Source organism: Strigops habroptila, chromosome 6, assembly GCF_004027225.2.
Source record: "Strigops habroptila isolate Jane chromosome 6, bStrHab1.2.pri, whole genome shotgun sequence".
Taxonomy (NCBI): domain Eukaryota; kingdom Metazoa; phylum Chordata; class Aves; order Psittaciformes; family Psittacidae; genus Strigops; species Strigops habroptila.
Genome location: NC_044282.2, coordinates 30,212,296 through 30,234,249, shown reverse-complemented (window position 1 = coordinate 30,234,249; position 21,954 = coordinate 30,212,296). Strand labels below are relative to the sequence as shown.

Below are 21,954 nucleotides of genomic sequence, written 5' to 3'. Positions count from 1 at the left end.
GCTGAGATACCTAATAATTGAAACATACCTGTTTTCTTTGATCTATTAAATATTATGATAGAGTTGACTAGTACTATTTTTAGTGCTTTTCTGTATTTTTGTACTCAATTTTTGTGCTTAATGTTTTTTCTTTTTGAAGTCAAGATATTTCCACGTTCTGCAGCTGATGGTTTGACCAGCCCACGTGTTTAACGTGTCACATTATCATCGCAAAAGCTTAACAATTTTTCAGCAATTAGAATTACATTAACATCCCTAGTAGTAGGTTTCTGCAGGTTGACAGCATTAAAATTACTTCTTAGTAGCTGATACCTAGCACTGCAAGCGCACTGAATGTTCTATCACTGCACATGTATTTGGTGTTGCATCTGCACCACATCTCACAAATATCATTGGCATGATGGAAAGAAAAGCCTGGTTGAACATTATTTGCTTGATTTTTCCTTTTTTATTTTAAAAATTTAAATTGTTAAGGCTGCTAAAAAGAAAAAAAAAGTATTTAGAAGAAATATTAGATTGGATGTTACTTCTCCAATAGGAAGAAAATCATATGGGCTCTTCTCATCTGTTCAGTATTAACCTTTTGTGAATGATCACATGATCAAGAAATATTAGAGGCTGGATCAAGTACCATCCTTTGTGGTTTAATCTCTGAACAATGTCTTTGAGGCTTACATCATAAACTATTGGTTATCATAAAAATCACTGCTTCCTTTGCATTTTACTGATAACCAGCTTTTGCGCATGTGTTTCTATGAATTCAGGAATGGTGTCAGTTCTGGATTTGATGCAAGGTGGTTTCCCTTCACGAGCTTCGTTTCATGAACTATATAATATGTACAAGAAGTACTTGCCTGAAAAATTGGCTCGACTGGATCCTAGGCTGTTTTGCAAAGTAAGAAACAAATTCTTCACCTATAATATTCAGGACAGAAAATGTACGGGGGGGAGTGAGGAGTGGTGGTTTTGAAGGAGGCAGAATATAATCCTGACTGTTTTCTGTGTTTCAGGCACTATTTAAAGCCTTGGGACTGAATGAAAATGATTACAAATTTGGGCTAACCAAGGTGTTTTTTAGGCCCGGCAAGGTAATGTTTCTCTTGGACTTCACAAATATAAATCTCAGAATAATTTCGGTTGGAAGAGACCTCTGAAGGTGACATTGCTCGGGGCATTGTTAAAAGTGTGGCCAACTTAAATAAGGTTGCCCAAGTTTTTTTGTAAATAGTATTCATTTTCAATGAAAAAAGTCAATATTAATACTGATACAGTTTGTTTCATAGTCCTGTTGCTAATGCTGCTCAATTTGTAATGCAATGTTTGTATTCCCAGATGTTTTACCAGTCACTTAAGATTTACGTTGACTATTAGAAAGGGCTAGTCAGAGCAAAGAAAAAGTATTTTCCAGTAAAATCTATTCATAGCTGAAAACTCTTGCTGTGATTCTGAGCATTGCTGTTGCTATGCAGAGAAAGATGAAGTAGGGAGCTGTTGTGACTAGAAAGGAAAATTACTGTAGTCCCAGAAGAATGTTCTTCCTGCCATAATTACAGAAAAGAAGTAGTGCAAGATATTCAGAAAAGGTTGCCTTTAGCTGGATTCTTATACAAAGGTTGAAAATTGAGAAGTGCTTTCAGGGCTTTGTTTTTTCCCAGATACAGAATTAGACATTTCTTGAAGTTGTGGAAGGCCAGAGTAAGTGTTCAGGATGTAGAGAAAGAATTGTGGCAAGAAATATTTTTAGTGATTAATAAATGGTTGGATTATTCGAAATGCAAAGTGTTGCACATCAATTAAGCAAAAAAACCCTATAGTCATTTCTGTTATCATTAAAGAATAAACCGATGCCAGACATACCTGCTTACTTGGATTAGTTGAAAACTGATGTAATGATTGCATACAGTTTCTATTAAAAATATTTTACCTTTTTAACTCAACATGCTTTTAAATAATAATGTCTAACTCTCTCTGTTCTCCGGACCTGTAAAACTCCATTTTTTTATTATTTAGTTTGCAGAATTTGATCAGATAATGAAGTCTGATCCGGATCACTTAGCAGAGCTTGTGAAACGAGTGAATCGCTGGCTCATCTGCAGTCGTTGGAAAAAAGTTCAGTGGTGTTCTCTCTCAGTGATTAAATGTGCGTATTTCATGTTTTATTAAATCAAAATGTTAAAAATATAGCTAAGCAATTATTATCACCTTGAAATGTGGCCAAGAACGTGTAAGCAGATGGCTATGTACTAAAGTCTGAATAATTGATTTCAAGGTTGGTGAAATTTTTTCCTGTTGTTTTTTAGATGCTTTACGCTGGGTACATACAGTGGTGCTTAGAGCAGGGGTTTTTCAGTCCAGCTCACCAGCAATCTTCCGCATCCAGTTTGCTTCAGTGCTTGCTGAAGCCTGGGCAAACACTTGCACAGAAATAGCTGTCTATCACAGGTCTTGCAGGGGAGAGACTTCTGCATCAGCAGGAAAGAACAGTAGTTCAACTCTAAGCTGACATGGAGTCACATAGTTCTGGGAAGTGCCTGCACAGAAGTTGTCATTTCCAGACAGAAACTGCATGTTTGAAAGCACGGACCTGAATTATGGGGCAGACATTCTCCACTCCAGCAATTGCTGCTGATGAGCAAATAAATGCCTATCACTATTGATACACAGTTCCTAAGTGCTTGGCATGCCCAGTTTACTGCACAGACTAGGAATGAGGCGGTGTGGAATAGAGATTGGTGCTTGTGGGGTGCTTCAATAAAGCTATCTGGGAGATGGGGTAGGGTCTGATGCAGGATGTCAGGGATCTATATAATAACATGGAGGGTGGAAGGTATACATTAAGGTGGGGAAGAAAGGCATAAAGGCCTCATGCCTGATGGCTTGTTTGGGCTAGCACAGTTGTGGCATCTGCATCTGTCACTGATTGGGTACTATTTGTTGCTAGTATACCAGGGCAAATAGAATTTATAAGTTCTTTTCGTATAGGTTTCAGACATCAGAAATTGTAACGCTAAAATAGTTTTTGACCTAGAAATTTATGCCATTTAGTCAGAAAGATAGGACAGAAAGTCTGTCACCATGTCCAAAAAGTAGAAACCCAGGAAAATAATATACTGTTAAGATGTACCTTACTTTTTTTTCTAGTGTTTTATGGGAAATTAGAAGCTAGTTTTATACCCAGAATAAAGCTGAAATGGATACACAAAAAGTAGAGTGCATCTTTGTGATCACCTAAGTCCAGTAGTTTTTAACCACTGTGTTCACAGAATGTGCTCAGCTGATGCCAAAAGGCAGCATTGATCTTTAGACATCTGTGCTCCATCTAGTAGACATGTAAAAATTTCATTTATTGTTGCATTTCTTAGCTACTTGGCACGCATGCTAGTGCCTGTACCTTGACATTATTCTGTTTAACCTCTCTCCTGGTCCCAGCCATTTGCGTTTTTAGATGAAGACGCTATTGGAAAAACAGCTGGAGGTTTTGTTTTGTGTTCTTTAATTTCAGTATTGCAGGGAAATGCTCAGAAAAGTTGCAGCCACTTTATTACCTCTAGCAGATACTGGCTACTTGATTACCCTTCAACACAGTACTTAGACTTTATGCTGAACACTTCCTGCTCGCTAGGTCCAGTGACTTTTCACTGAGGTTATTGATGTCTGTGAATCTGGAAGGGAGTATGTGTGTGCATGCATGTGTGCAAGTGTGCATGTGCTTAATTCTTCCTGTTTGTTTTGGGTGGGAGCCCCATGCCTGGCTAAGGATTGTGAATTCTCTTTGCTGTGTCTTAAGTATTGTGGTATAGACCTAGCTCTCAAGCACATATTGTCTGCATAGTTTTGAGCCATCGAGTGTGTGAGTAGTATGAATTGTGTTAAATTGTATAAGCCATCAAGTCTCCGTATGTTTTGTCTGTTTACAGTAAAAAATAAGATAAAATATCGAGCCAGTGCCTGCATTAAGATACAAAAGACTATTCGTATGTGGCTCTGCAAAAGAAAGCACAAACCACGGTAAGAGGATATTCCTTGGTTGAAGAAAATGGATTTTTAATAATATTTTCTTATGAATGTAAAGAGGAGATTTACTATGCTTAACTAAATATATCTGAATACATAGAATGATGCTAAGTATGACTGAGAGACTTTAGGAGATGCTGTGTTCCTCTTCTCTTTCAAAAAGTGAATAGTCTAAATCCGAACCTCCTAAGAGATATTTGTTTAGCTCTTTGTTCATAAAATCCTTCAGTGATAGCCTAGTTATCAGAAATCCTTAGTTAAGCCTCTCTAAATGAAACTTAAGCTCATTATTTTTTGTCCATTTCCCCATTCACACCTTCCTTTATCGGCCCCCTTTCTTTTTTTATCTTAAAAATAATTGCGTGCTCGCTTTGTCTTGTCTTCTCTTGAAATTAAATATTTCCATTAGCTTAAATGTGACTGCATAGAATACTGGTGGAAAAAACACTTCAGTCATTATATTCTGCTGACATGTTTTTGTTCTTTGATAGAGATCCAACTCTCTATTCTTATAAAATGTTTTCTTTTACAAACTTTGATAAGTATGTTTCAATTTGTACGTTGGCATTTCTGACTATGGCCCTGTATTTTTAAGCTGTTCTGTACTCATCTTTAATGATTTGATTTAGTTTCTACTTTTTGTGTCTTGTTTTCCTGAATCCCAGTTCAGTGATTTCTTTCCAGGAAGACTGTCTCTGCGGTGTTGTAACTTGTATGTGTGGCCTTCAGTATTGGTTCTTAAAAAAACTCCAAGTTTTCTTGGACTCTTCCCCAGACTTCTCCCCCTAGCCCCTGCGCCCATGGGGTCTAATGACTTGGTTTGTGTAGTTGAGTGTTATGTGGTGCAGTCCCATTATTTGAGTAAGTGGCACAACTCAAACTTTATCCACTCCAGTCAAAATCCTCTAGCGGATACTAGTGATTTGTTATTGAAAAAACATTGCAAAACAACAACCAGAAACCCCAACCCCTCATTATGTCTCAAAAAAAAAAAATGCCTTATTCCATTTTGAGTTGCTGTCTGCTAATCAGTTTTAAATATTGTTTGCAAAAGTCTCTGTTGCTTAGTTACTTCACGTGATAACTTTTGAATTTCAAAAAAAGAGGGTGGGTTTTATCAGAAGGCAGAACTTATATCCCCTATCTACCTCTTTCATGTGAGTGATTAGTGGTAGCTTTAAAAATATCGCCTTGTAAAAACATCTTAAGATACAGATACACTGTCTTACCTTCACAGCATTGATGGCCTGATAAAAGTGCGTACACTGAAGAAGAGACTTGATAAATTTAATGAAGTAGTAAGTGCTCTGAAGGAGGGGAAGGCAGAGACAAGCAAGCAGGTCAAGGAGCTGGAGTATTCGATTGATGCATCAATGACCAAAATTAAGGTATGATAGTAAACAGAGAAACAGTTTCTTATTAGTGGAATCTTTTAAGAACTTTAGATTAAGTAGAAGACCAATGTATTTTTTCTTAATAGAAAAGACATTTTAATACAGAGGTCTTAATTTTTAGAGGCACTTGGTAAATCCTCTTCAAAATTATTTGTGAATGTAACTGAAGTGAGTGCTGAATGGGTGCATACATTTAGACTTTGATAATATTGTCTCTGTTTCAGAATTGGCGCTAGGGAATGTAAAGCAAAAATTAATGTTGATCTTGTGAGAAAAGTGTTGTTAATAATTTGCTTGTGGCTTTTATTATTGGAATAATGCATATTAGCAATGTTTTAAATTAACCAGGGCTGAAACGTATAAGCATTTATCAGAGAGTGAAGAGATTTAATTCCACTTACGAGTTTTCTTCAGACTTGGTAGTAAAGAGAATTCAGCTTGCTGATTATGCTTCAGGATCTATAGTTCTCGGTTTCTTTCCACAAAGGCACACAGACAAAATGAAAGCATGCTGGGATTTATAAATGCTAGAAAAAATTGATGTGTTGAATTCCTGTTTCATGCAATATTATAGCTTTCCTAGTTTACCATATTAAAATTTTTCTATTTAAAATCACAGGTGAAAAGATGATAGAGTTAACCTGTCAACTTAGAGCTCTCTTTTCTAACAAAAATAAGATAATTTGATCATCATCATGATGTACCCTCAGGAAAGGTCAGCAAACATCCCATACTGCAGTTTTATTAGTATACCTCAGTGTGAATTGTAAAATGAAATTAAATTGTAGCTATCAGTGAGGTTTGAAAACATAAGTAGCGAAGATTATTGTTGTATTTTCAACCCATTATTTGCTACTAATATCTTTTTAAAAAAAGTTAGTCACAGCACAGTCCAGTACTTTTTCTGATTGCTAGCACACATGGTAAGAAAAATACTCTGTGCTATGACATAAAAGGGAGAGCTGTAAATAACCACTCTAGCAGCTAAGAACATGAAACACAATGCACATAGGAGGCCCTTAGTTTTCATTTTAGCATGGTAAGAATTAATTTCTGATGCTTAAAACTGCATGGTTTAAAAAACAAAGGCATGTTTTAAAGGGAAGTCATGCTTAATTTCAGTGATAAAATGGAGATTAATTTGTATGATTTTATATGAGAGAGATCTCTGGGATTTCAGGAAGAAAGGGAAAGCTAGGGCTCAAGCTTCCCCAGCCTAAAGTGCATATATAATTTACTTGTACTACTCACTACTCTCATTTCACTGAATATTTTCTTCAATATGCATGTTTTAAAAGTGAAGTACAAATGTAAAAGAATATAATGCCCTCTTATTATTTAATTTTGCAGACCACTATAATGACTAGGGAACAGATACAGAAAGAATATGATGCTCTAGTTAGAAGCTCAGAGCAGCTTCTGAGTGCACTGCAGAAGAAGAAGCAGCAAGAGGAGGAAGCAGAGAGGCTACGACGCATCCAGGAGGAAATGGAAAAAGAAAGAAAGAGGCGTGAAGAGGAAGATAAACAACGAAGGAAGGAGGAAGAAGAAAGACGTCTGTGAGTCTTGAATAAGTTGCTGGTTATAGAATAAGAAGAAAATAGGAAAGGCACTTTAATGAGGTCATTTTTCATGTTCCTATGCTTAAAGAGTCACTGGGATTGTACTCCTGGTGTGCTATGCAGTGTCAAAACGTTTCCTTTCCCAGTGATTTATAAGTGTGGTCATAATAGAGTATGGAAGAAATGATATGATGCAGCTGGAAATACAGATAAACTTGGAAAGTTTCTTGATTTTAAATATAGTGTCCTGTCATCAGGACTGTACTGACTTCTGGATTACCGTTCAGTTTTCTGGGGGATGCTTTCCTGTCTCTTGTTCACTTGCATCATAATAACATGTTTTCATTTCCTCATTCTCTTTTGTAATAGGAAATCTGAGATAGAGGCAAAGAGAAAACAGGAAGAAGAAGAGAGGAAAAAGAGGGAAGAGGAAGAAAAGCGTATTCAGGTTAATGTTTTAGCTGTGTGGTGGTTTGGTTTTGGTTGTGTTGTTTTGTTTTTGTGGTTTTTTCTTTTTGGTTGGTTGGTTTGTTTGTTTTCTAATTTTTTAGAGAAATCTTTTTCACAGCTTAGGACCTCCACTAACAGCTTCATTTTCTAAATATGTGTCTGAGAGTCATACAGCAGCATTGCTTTAGTAGTAAATTTAAAGCACAAATCATGATTAGGGCATCTCAGATCACCTATTTCTAATTCACGTGCATGTTCAGGTCTTCTGAGTAGAGGTGCCTTTGCTTTTAAAGGGTTTTTAAGGTTATTTTAAAGTTAAAAATACACAACAATGGAGAACCTTAGTTTAGCCTTCGAAATTTTTGCCAATGTTCCGTGACAGGCAAGTTTGACACTCCCTTAGTAGAAATCATGCTTGGACCTTGGGCTGTGTCATGTACCAGCTTAACTCTAAACACTTTCAGAATATTAGTAATAATGAGAGGATACAAGACTGTCTCTAGTAGCCCCTTTAGCTACATTCATGTAAAATAAATATGTGCAGTTCAAACCCTGCTCCTCCACAACCTGCCCCTTGATTCCTGACAGTTCTTGCTGATCCCACTCTGAGGTGTGTTTGGTCCCTTTACCCTGATGTTGCTGTTGTGTTTGAGATTGCCTGGGTCAACTAGGAGAGCAGTTGTAGAGAGAAAAAAAATCTTCTCTGTAGGGGCAGTTGTAGCAAGCGCAGAGCTGTGGTCACTGATATTTATGCTCTTTTAAGCCTTGACCATGATTAATCAGAAGCAGAATTTTCTCCTGTCTCTTTTTAACCCTGGAGTTAGCCTAGCACTGCTTATCCTCCTTGCATCTGCATACTTTTTTCTATTCCCTCGTCCTTATTCTGGATAGGCAATTCACTAGAACTAACAGAGAAATTATATTCTAACTTTGTTGAAAAATGAGTCTTTCCTGTTATTGGCTTTGCACTTCAACAGTGCTATCAGCTTGCAGAAGTTAAACATAAAAAAGAGTAAGCTTCTATTTGGTTAGTCTAAATCATTGCTTAGAGACCACTGCAGATGTGCCTAGTGTCTTCTGAGAAATTCATAGAATAAGTTTGCATTCAGGGGCAGTTTAAATGGATTAAACTTTGTCCACTGAGGAAGTAAAATCACCTGTTGCCAGAATGTTTAAAAACTTGGTCTGCTGGCACTGTAGGGACCGTCTTTATTTATGTTTCTTTGTTTCTGAGATGTGAATATCTGCAATGCAGAATGTAATTTACACTTTTATTTAGAAATGCTGTTTGAATACAAAGCAGATAAGTAATCTAGTAGGGTATTTCCTTCTTTTACATACAGTTATTTACTCGTTATCTGTCATTCTGATGGTTGTTCCTATCAGCTAATCTAAAATGGGATTCACGGGGTAAAGTCACTGGTGTTGCTGCGTTGCGTTAGTGGTGCAAATTCTCAATGATGAGTGGGAAGTGACTTTGTCTTCTTTGTTGGCTTTTGGGCACCAAGAAAGGTACTGCTAAGACTTGAGGTGTATGACTTTCAGAAGTATGAATTGGATGGTTGCATTTCACTTACTATGTGTGCAGGACCTTTTGTTAAATAATGATGATAAACTGTAATTACAGTTTTACTCTGCAGAGGCAGTATATCTGGATTGATTCTGCATTGCAGTAGGTTGGACTTTTACCATTTGCTTAAATTCAAAGCCGGATCAGGTCCCCAGAGGTTTCCAGTGTTTGACTTGATCCCTTTTCAAAAGGAACCATGGACCAATATGCAAAGCAATGCCTATTGCAAAGTCCTATAATGCAAAGTGCAGAACATCAAGGGAGTATTGCGTTAGTGCTATGGAGGAGTAACCATATTGCTCTGTATCACGAGTTTTAATGAACCTAAAAGCTTTTTAAGTCTGATATTCATAATAGGTAACAAAAAGCTTCATGTGTTTTTTAAAGAAGGAATAATTGATTGGCACTTTAATTTAAAAACATAATACAAGTGGTGGACAATAATTATTTGATAAACTATACAAAAACCAAGATGCCATCTGTAACTGTTTTGTTTTTATTGGGAATGCTGCTACTTGGGAATGCTGCTACTTTTTCAGTTCTGTAAATTTGCATGTTTTGAAAGCTATAAATATACCACTTGGCATATTTTTCTAATCATTTGCTTACGTAGCATTTTCATAGAATGGTTTGGTTTGGAAGGGACCTTAAAATCATCTAATTATTTTGGTTTTGATTGGGTAGGGTTAAAGGTGTGTTTTTTATGAAACAGGCTGAAATTGAGGCTCAGCTAGCCAGAGAACGAGAAGAGGAAACCCAGCACCAGGCAGTGCTTGAACAGGAACGTCGTGATCATGAACTTGCAATGAGAATTGCCCAGAGTGAGGCAGAACTCATTAATGATGAGGCTCAGCTTGATTTAGGATTGCGCAGGTATGGAATTAAGTATTTCTGTCTCTTGTAAAATTTGTTTTTGCTTGAAAACTTTCTTCATTTTGCATCTTGCTACATCAGTAGTTTAGTAGGTGCTTGTGAATATGACTGCAGTTCTCTTTTTGAATTCTGGCAAGGATGGTAACCAATTTAAATCATGATTTCTATGACTCATTTAAAGTAGTGAACGGAATTTTCTTAGTGGTAAGTATAAAAGATACACTTTCTGGTATAGTAGTAGTAGTTATATCGGTGTCATGATTGGTAAGTTTTTTGAGGTGTAATTAATATATTTAACATAGATGGGTTTGAAAATTAAATGTTGTCTTACACATTTTTTTGTTTAGTTTTAATTCTTTTATGTGTCACAAGAAGTGCTTGGCTTTTGGTATACAGATCCATGTTGCCTGCAAAGCAAGAGCTCTTCATGTGTAAAGGATGATGCTTTAGAAGTGAAAATGGTACTTATTGGTCAAATTGTGTAAGGACACGTATAAACATGATCACATCATTGGTGACTTCATTAGTGCTAGTCTACCCAGTTTGTTCTTCTTGTTGAAGGAAGGGGTGTAAGAAAATCCCAAGTGATTCCATGAAATTTCAAGCTTCCAGATTTGTTCTCTTTGTTACTCAAATTTTGTCTAGGTATATACTTTTTTTAATAACTGTATGCCTACATGGGATAGCTGGATAATTTTATTTTTTTTTGTTTGGTCACATATGATACTGGTTTTTAGATGCTTCCACTAAAATTACTGTGGTTTTGCCCTCAGTTATAAAATAGCTGTCATATTGCCTCAGATAAGACTTCGACATACTCAGTTAGATGTTGAAGTGCTTCACAGACAGCGTTCTGGAGATTTTCATACTTTACCTGTTTGGATTGTGGTGCAGTATTCTGAAAGTAAACTCAAAGTCATTCTAGTGCAGCCACCTAGGCAGAGTTCTCTTAAATGTGAAAGAAGGGAGGCAACAGGAAGGAAGGACTCGGACAATTCAGTAACTTTTCAGTCATCTCTGATCTCCACAGTGTTTCCTGCTGCTCATCGATGATTCTGGTATTTGTCTTTCTTGTATAGTCCCAGGATGGTGATGAACTAGCCATCCTGATAGTTATGACTGCCAGTTTCTCTCCACTGTGTAGGTAGCTGTAGGAGCATGAAGATACTTTCCTGAGTGTTTGGAAAGTGCGGAATGGTTTGAGTAAGTTAACATGGCAATGTAAATACTTTCTTGAACAAGGTAATACATAAATCTAGAAAAAAGTAAGAGAGATTTTTCTGCTTATTATGAGGGGTTTTTAGCCGTTAGCAAATTTTTTTGCTTCTCTTTCTGCAGTCTGCTTCAAAGAGTTTTAAGCATGTTCAAAAATTGAAGAAAGTGCTTTAATTTCCCCTTTGATTTGATTTTGTTTTGGTTTTTTTAAAAACAAATGAAAACATTCCCCAGATGCCAATACCTTCTGTGGAAATCCGGGGGTAGGTTTCCACGTAACTGTAGGAATTGGCTAACAGAAACAGTGGGAATTCTTCTCTGAAATTAAAACTATTTATTGGTTTGAACAAAACACATAATTTAATTTCAGGACTTATTTTAACTGATGGCAGTTAAAATTTTACTAGAGTCTAAAGAAGTTATATTCTGCCATCTTCTGTATTCGAGACTTGCATGTTACTATATGATACACTGAAATCACTGTGGCTTTTATGTATGTATATTTCCCTTTTCTTTTAAATTTTGCTTTTGTTAGATAAAGCAGGTATCACTCCATACTGAATTAATGCAGTGTAACTGGTTCTACAGTGTTTTCACAGAATTTTGTAAAATATAATTTCCTGCTTATACGTTGGCATGAATAAAAGGGTATTTTCCATTGTGCTGAACTATCTGTGGAGTGGAACTAGCAAGAACAAGGTGAATTTGATGTGTCACTTTCAAGGAACTCATTTGCTGATTTTTAGGGAACACGTGGTAACTTGCATGTTGTCATATTTGAAAATGGGTAGCCTCTGCTTCATTTCCTTTTTCCTTAATACCTTGCTCCATTCACTATTAGTTTTCATAGCTATTTAAGACTTCATAAGTATTAGTAGTTTCTCTGAAAAATATGCTCATTGGCTGTCAAAGAAGAAGAGTTGTTTGTTGTGGCAGTAGATCCAGCATTTTTTATTTGTGCTTATTCTGTTCTGGATACGCTGACCTCTCCTAACTTCTTCCAATTGTATTACATATCCACAGTATGAAAGCATGTGTCATGGGGATTTACTTCACCTAGGGGTGAATTAACAGAAGTGCTTAGCACTTAAATAAAAAATTAGTTAAACAGTTAATAGTTAAATAGTTAAGTAATAGCCACCTTTTTTTTTTTTTTTTTTTTTTTTGTCCTGTTACCAGAGTACCTACATGAGGACTGCTGTTATTTCTTATGGTGTGCTTATCCAGGCATAAAATACAACAGTAGCATGTCTCAAAATCTTTGATTTTGAAAGATGGGCGGGAGGAGAAAGGGTGGGGAAACTTTTCACTTGTATGTTTTTTCCAGATTATATTAACTTTTAAAAAATAATTTAACACTTGTGATTGAATGAAGAAGGTGAAGAAAAAAGGTTTACATAATCCTGTTCCTCAGTGAAATAAATAAATAAAATCCTAAAATAGTAAATAAGATGTGAGAGAGCAGGAAATACTATGACCCACCTTTTACTTCTTCACATTATTAGAAAGGTAACTAGGAAGTAGTTTATCTAACATAAATATCTTCTATTTGCAGAGCCGATGGAACAAAGCTGCAAATGACTGCGTATGGCATTTTTTTCTATTTGAATTCTCTAATAGAAAAAAAAGCAATACTAATTAATTCAGATAAAATTGATATTGTCCTCTTATTTACTAATACCCCATAATAATCTTCAAATCGGTTTGTAATACCTTATATCCACTACTTTGCTGGTGTCTAATAAACAAGTTAATAATCTAATATGCCTAATAATATCTATTTAAAGATTATTATATAAATGAGTGTAAACATTTTCATATTCCATCCATTTTTCCCTGCCCTGTGTGATTTATTTCTCTTTGTGGAATCAGGACTGTATGTGTACATATTAGAATGGAAAGGGATTTAAAATAAGTAGCCTTTTGTTTTATGCCCTTGAATTAGCTTCAGTTTGGGTGGCAAGAGACTTTCACAGTTAAAAAGGCTGTTTTTATATTAATATGTTTGGTTTATGCTTATTTATCAATTTTCTTATAGGGAACAAATGGCCACAGAAATGTCAGAAATATTGTCTAGGTAGGTGAGAAGACACCACCAAATGAATCAATCATTTTATAAAAAGAAATCACACATGAAATGGGTTGAATTATTATGGAATGAAAAATACTGGAATCTGGGGGGGTTTAAATGCTAAGCAGAAAACTAAATCATTTCTTTCAGATAAATTTCCTTTATCAACACCTTTTTCAGCAATTATTTTTCTGCTATTTTAATTAATTATATATAGAAAAAAGAATAAGAATAGTTCATGTACCCTGGTATTTTGTGCTCTGTTCTCTTTTCACCTTTCTTATAAAGATAATAGCGAACTAGGCTCCACATCTTTCGAAGGAGTGTTTCTACAGATTCACCACTGAGTTAATGAGGTTATTTAATGTTAATGTAACTGTTAGTGCTGTTAATAAGAAGATCTTCAAGTTATAATTCCCTTCAAATAAAAGCAGTTTTGAAAATTAGCATGTTAAAAGCATATTAAAACCTCTCTTAAGACATCTGAACAAAATCCCCTTCTGAGATTTCTTGAATGCTAATGCAACATTTTACAATACAGGAGGAAAGGAGAATGGAGGTTTTGATCTGAATACAATTCTATTGGAACAGTCTCACACTAGTTTCTGTTAGAATACTAATTCTCTGTTGAAAGAAATTGTTATAATGTCCTCCATATCAGTGAGTAATTAGAAAGTATTTTGTGCAGCTTGAGGACAGAAATAACCTTTTGACATTCATTTTCTGAAGCTTACATAGGAAGTGAAATGGTTTAGAGTTTTAAAAAATGAATCTATTTTTAAGCAAGGTACTATGCTGTGTCATGTAGTCTGAAGGTGGTCGGTCTCGCATGATTGATGGATTTTCTAGTTGTAGCATTGAAAATTTAGGATGCAGCTGTTAACTAATTTGTTTCTTGCAGTGGTATTTTAAGAATAGGAATAAACAATGTTGTGTAATTAAGTTTGCATGTGAATTTAGATGTCTAGTTTGTATTGCATATATTGACATAGTTCCCATAACAATGGCCAATTCTTAGTGTGCAAAATATCACAGAATTTTGGGGCAAAATCAGAGGCCCTGTGTTTTGGTTGAATTCAAAATACAATACTTCTTACTGCATGCCTGTTAAACTTTTTTTTTTTTTTTGCTTTTCATATGCTTGGAACTATTGACTTGAGACTGACAATTTTTTTTGAAGTCTGAAAATACTGTTTATGATACATAACTTTGTCAGATTGAGTGGTGAAAGATTGAACAGTGAAGACTGATTATCAAGTATGATGCTGCTCTTACTGCCAGACTGTTATGCTTAAAGTCATGTAGAAAACAAAAGAGTTGATCTGCAGAGTGCAGAGTAGCACTGGAATGGAAAGACTAAGCTGTTCAATTGGATTAGCATTCTTAAAGATTACAAGTTTAAGCAGAGATCTTACAGCCTAGTTCTGCTGCTCTAAATTATGTAGCAAACTCTTAGAGTGGTGGGTGGTGTTGCTAAATAAGGAAAATCCTTAGGATTTGTCAAATTAGGTTCAAGAAGGTTAGAGACCAGGCAATGGAAATTACATTTAGCAGCAATCCTTTAATGTTGTACAGGTATGCCAATGATAACAAAATATTAAAATATGTGTTTTAAAGGAGTCTGTGCAGTGATTTGGTTAACAGTTATGAGCAGTGCTTAGGGTGAGGAAAAGTTCTTGTCCCTCAACTATGTACTGATTAGAAGTCAAAGAGGTAATTTTTCTTGTAAGACTTCTCAGACACCATAACTGGAAGCTGTGTGTTGAGTCAGATTAGTAGTATGAGTAGGCATAATTAAGCTGATGCTGCAATAAACAGTAAGATTGTGTATTTTTAATTACATTTGAAGAGATGGTTCAGTTACTATTAAGAAGAACATTTGGTTAAACAGATTGTTTTATTCTGTGAAACTTAAATTGCCTTTGTTAACTCTGCTTTCAAAACTGCTACATCTACATGGACTAGTAACTAAAAAGGGAAAATAAACAACATCAAACTTCATAAGACCTTTATGGAAAAATAAACTTTAAAATTATATTTACTGGATTATAAATGCTGTAATAATGTAACAGTCCCACAAAAATACTGTGGCACACACAGACTTTAAATGAAAAGGCCCAGTTTCTTCTGGTTTTCTCTCTTGTGAATTTTTAAGGTGATGTTGAGTCAAGTAGTTTGCTACCCTGTTAAATATCTAGTTTGTTCTGAATAAATCCTCTCAGATCCTGAAAGGTAATTCAGTTTGCCTCCTGTTCTTAGTCAGGCGCATTAGCAGAGTTTGGTAAAATCATGTGGCTGTTCGTGAATTCCTTAGTGTTCAAAATGTATTCTGATCATCACTGAACGTTGGAGTGTTTTGAACTTCATTTATATCCAAATAATCATGTGAGAGTTCTTTCACTTCTCATCCATATAATTTTTAAGGAAAAAAAAGTAATTAAAAAAAAATCAGGTTTATCTTTTATATGGATAACCTTATACGTACAGTTAAAGATGACAGAGATTTTTGTAATAATTTCTCATTTCCATTTGGTGTTGACTTTGCATACTACCTACAAAATGAATACCTTTTGTCTTTGAAAAACACTGTTTCTGGATGAATCTTTTCATACTGCTCAGCCTTTCTTCTGAGTGTGGTCTTTTTTTCCTTGGTACCTCTGGATGATTTCTTCTTTCCTCCCCCTCCTTACCCTCCCGCCCCGAATAAATATTGCTGTTATCAGGCAGCTAATTTATAATGAATACAGAATTAATTTGATTTCTTCTCTCAACTTAGACTTTTGTCAAAGGATGGATTATTTTTTTCTAGTCTTAGAACAGGGATTTTATCCTAATCCAGTTTTAAACAGCAGAAGAAACACCTTTTCTTACTTCTTGTCTACTCCGGAAATATTTGTCCTCATCTGTTTTTTGAATGAACTAATAATGTGTATATGGCTGCTCTTTGTTGCCTATATTCTGCATTTTGACTAGTACTAAGAAAAATGTACATCAGTGTGCGGTGATGTACACGTAAATAGAATATGTATCTTTTGACACGTAAGTGCTAACCATTAATGATCAGGTTATTATATGATTTTTGGATGTAAAAGGTGCTTTCACTTTCTCTTAACCATTTGAACATCTTGAAAATAATATGGTACTTTGCCTTTGAATTCAGTCCCTCTGCTGCTGATTTTCGTTGTAATAAGCATGTTGCACTGTTGATCGTGGGATCTGTTCAGCCTGTTGTAAAAATTCCTGTTTCATACTTGAAAAAATGCATTTATATTTTTTAAATAATTGCAGGGGTCCTTCAGTTCAAGCTACAAAAGCTGCTGCTGGTACTAAGAAGCATGATCTGAGTAAGTGGAAGTATGCAGAGCTTCGTGATACAATCAATACATCCTGTGGTAAGCTCGGTTTGGTTTGGGTTTTTTTTCTGGTTTGAGAAGTCAAATTGTAGTTATATGAAAGTTGTTACTTTTTTCCTATGACAAAGATAAAATCTTGCTTGTGAATATTTTCAGGTTTGAATGAATGTCAAATTAATTTTAAAAAGTTCTGTTATTCTAAAGGGAACAGCAAACTAACCTATTTCGATATTGAGAAAACAGAATTTCCTTTGTTACCTCCCTTACTGATTGCATATTTGTGATGTTAAACTGCTTGGGCCATGAAATACGCATTATAATTTTTTAATTAAATTGTCTCAGTTTTATGTATTTCCACAAAGTGAATAATGGTGGTTGTGCTTTACCTAGAATTTGTGTGTTCTAGGAAATGTTTTGCTATCACTTCTTGCTATCACCAAGTCTCAAAGAAGCAAATATGTCATGTAAAGCACAGGATAAAATATTTTCTGCTTTAGATGTTCAGATTATTATTTAATTTTCAAAATGTGTAACTTAATTTGGGAAGTTCACAGTTGGGACATTAATTACTTTCCCCCCCAATGTTATGAAGATAGAAACACAATAATTATTACTTCATTAAGTATTACTGTTTTTTCCTGCTTCTGACTGAAAGCAGTTGGTTAATTTCTGTTTTAATATAATTGAGAATTTCTCCATGAATGAAGAAAACGGAAACAAACCCATTCTCTTCATTTGTATTTAAAACCCGAAGTTAGCTCCAAATTCTGTGTATCTACTGTTTTTACGTCTGAAAGACTGGAGTAATGTTTTTAGCTGAATAGGTAGTACAGTAATACTTGGTGCTAATGTGTGTTCATCCCTAGTGAAGTCAGTTTGGATACTCTTAAGACATTAATGAAAAAGCCTTCCAATTGTTCAGTCTCTTAGTATCATGAAATTCAGAAAAATTAAAATATGCTTAAAAATGTGGAAAAATAACCTAGATCTGAGCAGTCACATTGCAATTTCCTTTTCGTTCAGTTGCAGACATAAAGTTCAGCAGAAATTTTATCTGTTTCTAAACTGTTCGACTTGTGATAAAGTCAACAGGCAAATTTAGTGAAGTGAAAATTTTATTTGTAGTATTTCACTGCTCCACATCTCACAGTAGAACAGCTACTTTGGGGACTGCCATTGCTCTGAAGGTGAAAATGATATATAGCACTAAAGGGGCTTTCTGGGCCATAAAATACAGGTGCTGTTGCAACAGAGAATAAGGATTTATTATATTATAAAACATATTAGTATTAAAACATGCTCTAAAGTTCTTCACCTCAATATAGAAAACCATTTCATAAATTATTTTTTGAATTTTTCTCATTTATCCCTTCCTTCCTTATTTTTGAGACAGATATTGAACTGTTGGCAGCTTGCAGAGAAGAGTTTCACAGAAGGCTAAAGGTGTATCATGCTTGGAAATCCAAGAATAAGAAACGTAATGCAGAAGCTGAACAGCGTGCTCCCAAATCAGTTACAGACTATGGTAAGGAGAAACAATTTTGTGTTTATAATAATTTTGGTGGCAATATTCCAAAGAAAATATTTCTAGAATGACTTTTGGGTTGGCTAAGTTGAAGGAAATTGTTGGCTTTTTTTCGAGAGTATTTTTTAATTGATCTAAGGTAAATATTTGAAAAGATAGGACCTGACAAATACTTTGCAGAAAGTACTTTCAGGAGACCCAGATGTACTGAATAGCTCTCTCTAAAACTTTTTCTCATACCATCTCACGTCTGTTAAAAATAATTCTTGATTTGCTATTTCAGTTCCTGGCATTTTTGCTAAATGATTATTTTCCATTTATGAAACTGTGGTTTGCATTTTGAGACTTGAAACTTCTTTTTAAGGTTGTTCTGAACTCTGTAATTAAAAATGTTGCTTTCTGAGAGTAGTTAGTGATGGTTCAGTACACAGAATTATAATGAAGGATAGAATAGAGGTTCTAAAAATAGTTAGAATCATAGAATTGTTTAGGTTGGAATAGACCTTTAAGGTCATCGAATCCAACTGCAAGCCTAGCACTACCAAGTACACCACTAAACCGTGTCCCTAAGTGCTACATCTCCATGTCTTTTAAATACTTCCACGGCTGGTGACTCCACACTTCCCTGGGCAGCCCATTCCAATGCCTGACAACCCTTTCAGTGAAGACATTTTTTCTAATACCAAATCTAAACCTCTCCCAGCACAACTTGAGGCCATTTGCTCTTGTCCTATCACTTGTTACTTGGGAGAAGAGACTGACACCCACCTTGCACCCATCCATCCAGCCTGTCCAGATTCCACTGTAGACCCTTCGTACCCTGAAGCAGATCGACACTCCTGCCCAACTTGACGTTCTCTGCAAATTTACTGAGGGTACACTCGATCCCCTCATCCAGATCACTAATGAAAATACTAAGCAGAACTGGCTCCAGTACTGAGCCCTGGGGAACACCACTTGTGGCTGTTCTCAAATAGTCCATTTACCACAGAACTGCATGTGTTGGGTTTTTTTGGGGTTTTGTTTTTTTGTTTTTTTGTGCTCTAAAATACAAGATTGGAAGGAATCATTCTCTGTTATGTAATATGCTGTTAGAGTCCTGACACAAGTAGAAGTGTTGGTGATAACGTTTTTTTCTCATTATTTTATTCTTTTGCAAGGTATATATATGTAGGCATAGATGAAGATACTTTTAAAAGGTGCCATTAATTTCCTCATTTACAGTACTGAAAGCCTTATATACTTCAGGTTACGTTCTCTTTTTTAAAATCCTATGAGTGTTGATATTGCAATTTTTGATTCTGGGATGACAAATTTTGTGTAGTCCCTGCTTTCTTGTTAGACTGTCATTCTGCTGATTTCACAGATGGGTGTTTATTGTTAAAGCAGTGGACTAATGAGAATAAGTGAGTGCCTTTCAAATTCAACAAGGAAGTGTAGGAGTTACTGTGTTTATCACTGCCAGATCTGAAAATTAGGTGCTTGGTTTGTGGAGCAACATTTGCAGAGTGAATTGTTACTCTCTTCCTGCCACCTGCCCTTAAAGTCCAGTGATTGTCTGTTATAAAAGGAATCTAAGAAATTAACAGAATCATAGCAACTGGATATAATAACTTAGTTGGATCTTTCCTGCTGTTTTCCAGTTCCATGATTCTTGTGTTTGTGGCCACACGGTTGATGGGAGAGGCAGAGGAAAGGGAAAATGGGGAGAAGATGCTCTCCCAAAGTTTAGCTTGGGATTGGAGCATTGTCCCAGGCCATGGCGGATACAGACCCCAAGGGGCACAGGTGCCCTAGTTACTCTCACTGTTAGTCGTTACAGAAAGGTGTCTCCTTCCCCTTGATTCATTTACTGAGTTACGCATTGGTTGAGCATTGCCTGAGAATTTGAACTTTTCAGGGAACTTTGGTACAGATATATGGCAGGTCCTTGTGGCCTTGTCTAGTAACATGGTTTTAAGTGCTTAAGAAAATTTATGGTTGAAACAGCAGGAAAAGGGCATGTGAAACCCTTCTGCAAAGTGGTAAGTTCTCTAAATTTGAGTTCTGTCTGGAGTTAAATGGGTAAAATAAATACTCATGCACAGTATTGCCAATGGATAGTATCTAAGAGCACAAGACCTTTGGGTTTGTGCAGACAAAGCTTGGAATATTCATTTTCTCATCACAGACATTTACAGCATGCTTTTCAATGTTTTTCATTGCATTTCTTTATTTTTCTTTAAATATGGCTTTGTATTCCTAAAGAAAAGTTAGAACATTGCAGTTCAGAAGAAAATCAATTATAGTCACCTTTAAAGATTCTCGTTAATGTCCAAAGTAATTCTTCCTATTGCAAATAATTATACTAAGTGGGCATTTCTCATCTATGCATTACAGTGATCTGAGAAGGCAGTAAAAAGGAACTCTGATTTCTTAGCTGTTTAAGCTAAAAGTCTTTCAGGTGTCAATGGATATGTGCTTCAAGTGATATAGTTTCTTCCTTCTGTCTTTTCACTGATGTCATATAATTTTACAGGTATCCCTTAATTAAGTTTATACATTCATTATAGAAGCTAAAGTTTGGTTTGTGTATTATTACCGGAATAGGCAGATCTGGTATTAATGGAGGCCTGGAATTTTTTTCCTAGCAGAAATGTCAAAAATTAAAAGGACTACATTAATTAACTAGTAGATTTGTTACAGCAATCTGTGTTTAGTATCTATACAACTGAGGTTTCATAACAGGCATTGCAAATCATTGAAGTAATCAATTCCAAAATTAAATCCTGATGAAAATAGAAGCAGTTGGAGATCTGTGAGACTTGAGGAAAGAAGACATTTTATATATTGTCTGTGAGCAGAAAATGAATAAAATACTTAGCTCAACATCTGTCATTATTTTGTAACTAGAATTTCCATTCGTCTATCATCAGCATTGGTAAAAAATGTTGAGGTAGTGAAACAATAACTTATAAAGGATCAGCACTTTTAAGTTTTGTTCAACATGTAATATTTGTTCACAGATTTTGCACCATTTTTGACCAATTCACGTAAGTGGGAAGATGGTTATTTAAGCTAACTTTGAAGAATAGGAAGACTTGAGAGCTCTATACTAACATTAGTTAATCCAGTGTTTTGCTACACATATACATGAAATGTAATTGTTAAAAAAAAAAAAAACAAAAACAAAACAAAAAAAACCCCAAAACACCAAAACCAATCTATTTAGCAATTTGGTAATGTTCTTCAACTGATGGTAATTGCATGTTACTTTAGTAATTTACGAATGTACTACTTATCTTCATGAGATCCTACCCATCTGAGTAGTCATGGGAAGGAAAAAGAAATAACCTTTTTATGTACATTGTTTTAAGGTATACTTTGCTTTTTTTTTTTCTTTTCTCCTTCCTTCCTGCCCCCCCCCCCGCCAAGAAATACTGTGCTTGTTCTAACATTTTTTACTGTCTGCACATGACTTTGTTGTAGCAAAACTCTGGAATCAAACTTAAATAACACCTACTTTTCTAGCACAGAGACTAACATTCAGGTGATGGTCTCTTTAGAATAAAGAACTCCAGTTCCATAGTACCGAAAAGTAGAAGCTATATTGGCTGCGTAGAATTCCTGTCCTCTAGATTTCTTCTTGGATTTAGGTATGCACAGGTGTAGAAACAAGCCTTAGCAATTACCATTGCAGTGCAAAAAGTGAAAGCACTGATCTGCTGTGATAGATGTTCAGACAATTTGCAGAAAATAGAATGAATTTCTTATAAGCTGTAAAATATGTCTTTCTGCCTGTTAGTCTTGTTCATAACTGTAAAAATACATTATTAGAAGTGATAGCCATTTTTAGTTTATTAGATTTTAGCTCAATAATTAGCTTGGCTGCTTAATAGGCAACATGGATGGTAAAAGGAATTAACTTTCAATTACACTTATATACTG

The 21,954-nt window shown here is 35.3% G+C and overlaps 1 protein-coding gene across 2 annotated transcripts in view; it reads left to right on the top strand.

The window, feature by feature from the left end:
- Positions 1 to 21,954, top strand: part of MYO6 (myosin VI) — a 113,009-nt gene that overhangs the window by 84,930 nt on the left and 6,125 nt on the right. Inside the window, exons 21-33 of one of the 2 annotated variants that reach the window (XM_030490171.1) lie at positions 765 to 895; positions 1,011 to 1,088; positions 2,011 to 2,140; positions 3,918 to 4,008; positions 5,252 to 5,402; positions 6,759 to 6,967; positions 7,340 to 7,418; positions 9,703 to 9,863; positions 12,634 to 12,663; positions 13,117 to 13,155; positions 16,438 to 16,541; positions 17,896 to 18,027; positions 21,033 to 21,059. In XM_030490171.1, the coding sequence (XP_030346031.1) occupies positions 765 to 895; positions 1,011 to 1,088; positions 2,011 to 2,140; positions 3,918 to 4,008; positions 5,252 to 5,402; positions 6,759 to 6,967; positions 7,340 to 7,418; positions 9,703 to 9,863; positions 12,634 to 12,663; positions 13,117 to 13,155; positions 16,438 to 16,541; positions 17,896 to 18,027; positions 21,033 to 21,059 (1,362 nt within the window). Of the gene's footprint in view, positions 1 to 764; positions 896 to 1,010; positions 1,089 to 2,010; positions 2,141 to 3,917; positions 4,009 to 5,251; positions 5,403 to 6,758; positions 6,968 to 7,339; positions 7,419 to 9,702; positions 9,864 to 12,633; positions 12,664 to 13,116; positions 13,156 to 16,437; positions 16,542 to 17,895; positions 18,028 to 21,032; positions 21,060 to 21,954 lie in introns of those variants that run through there. The other variant, XR_003991943.1, reaches the window with a different exon arrangement.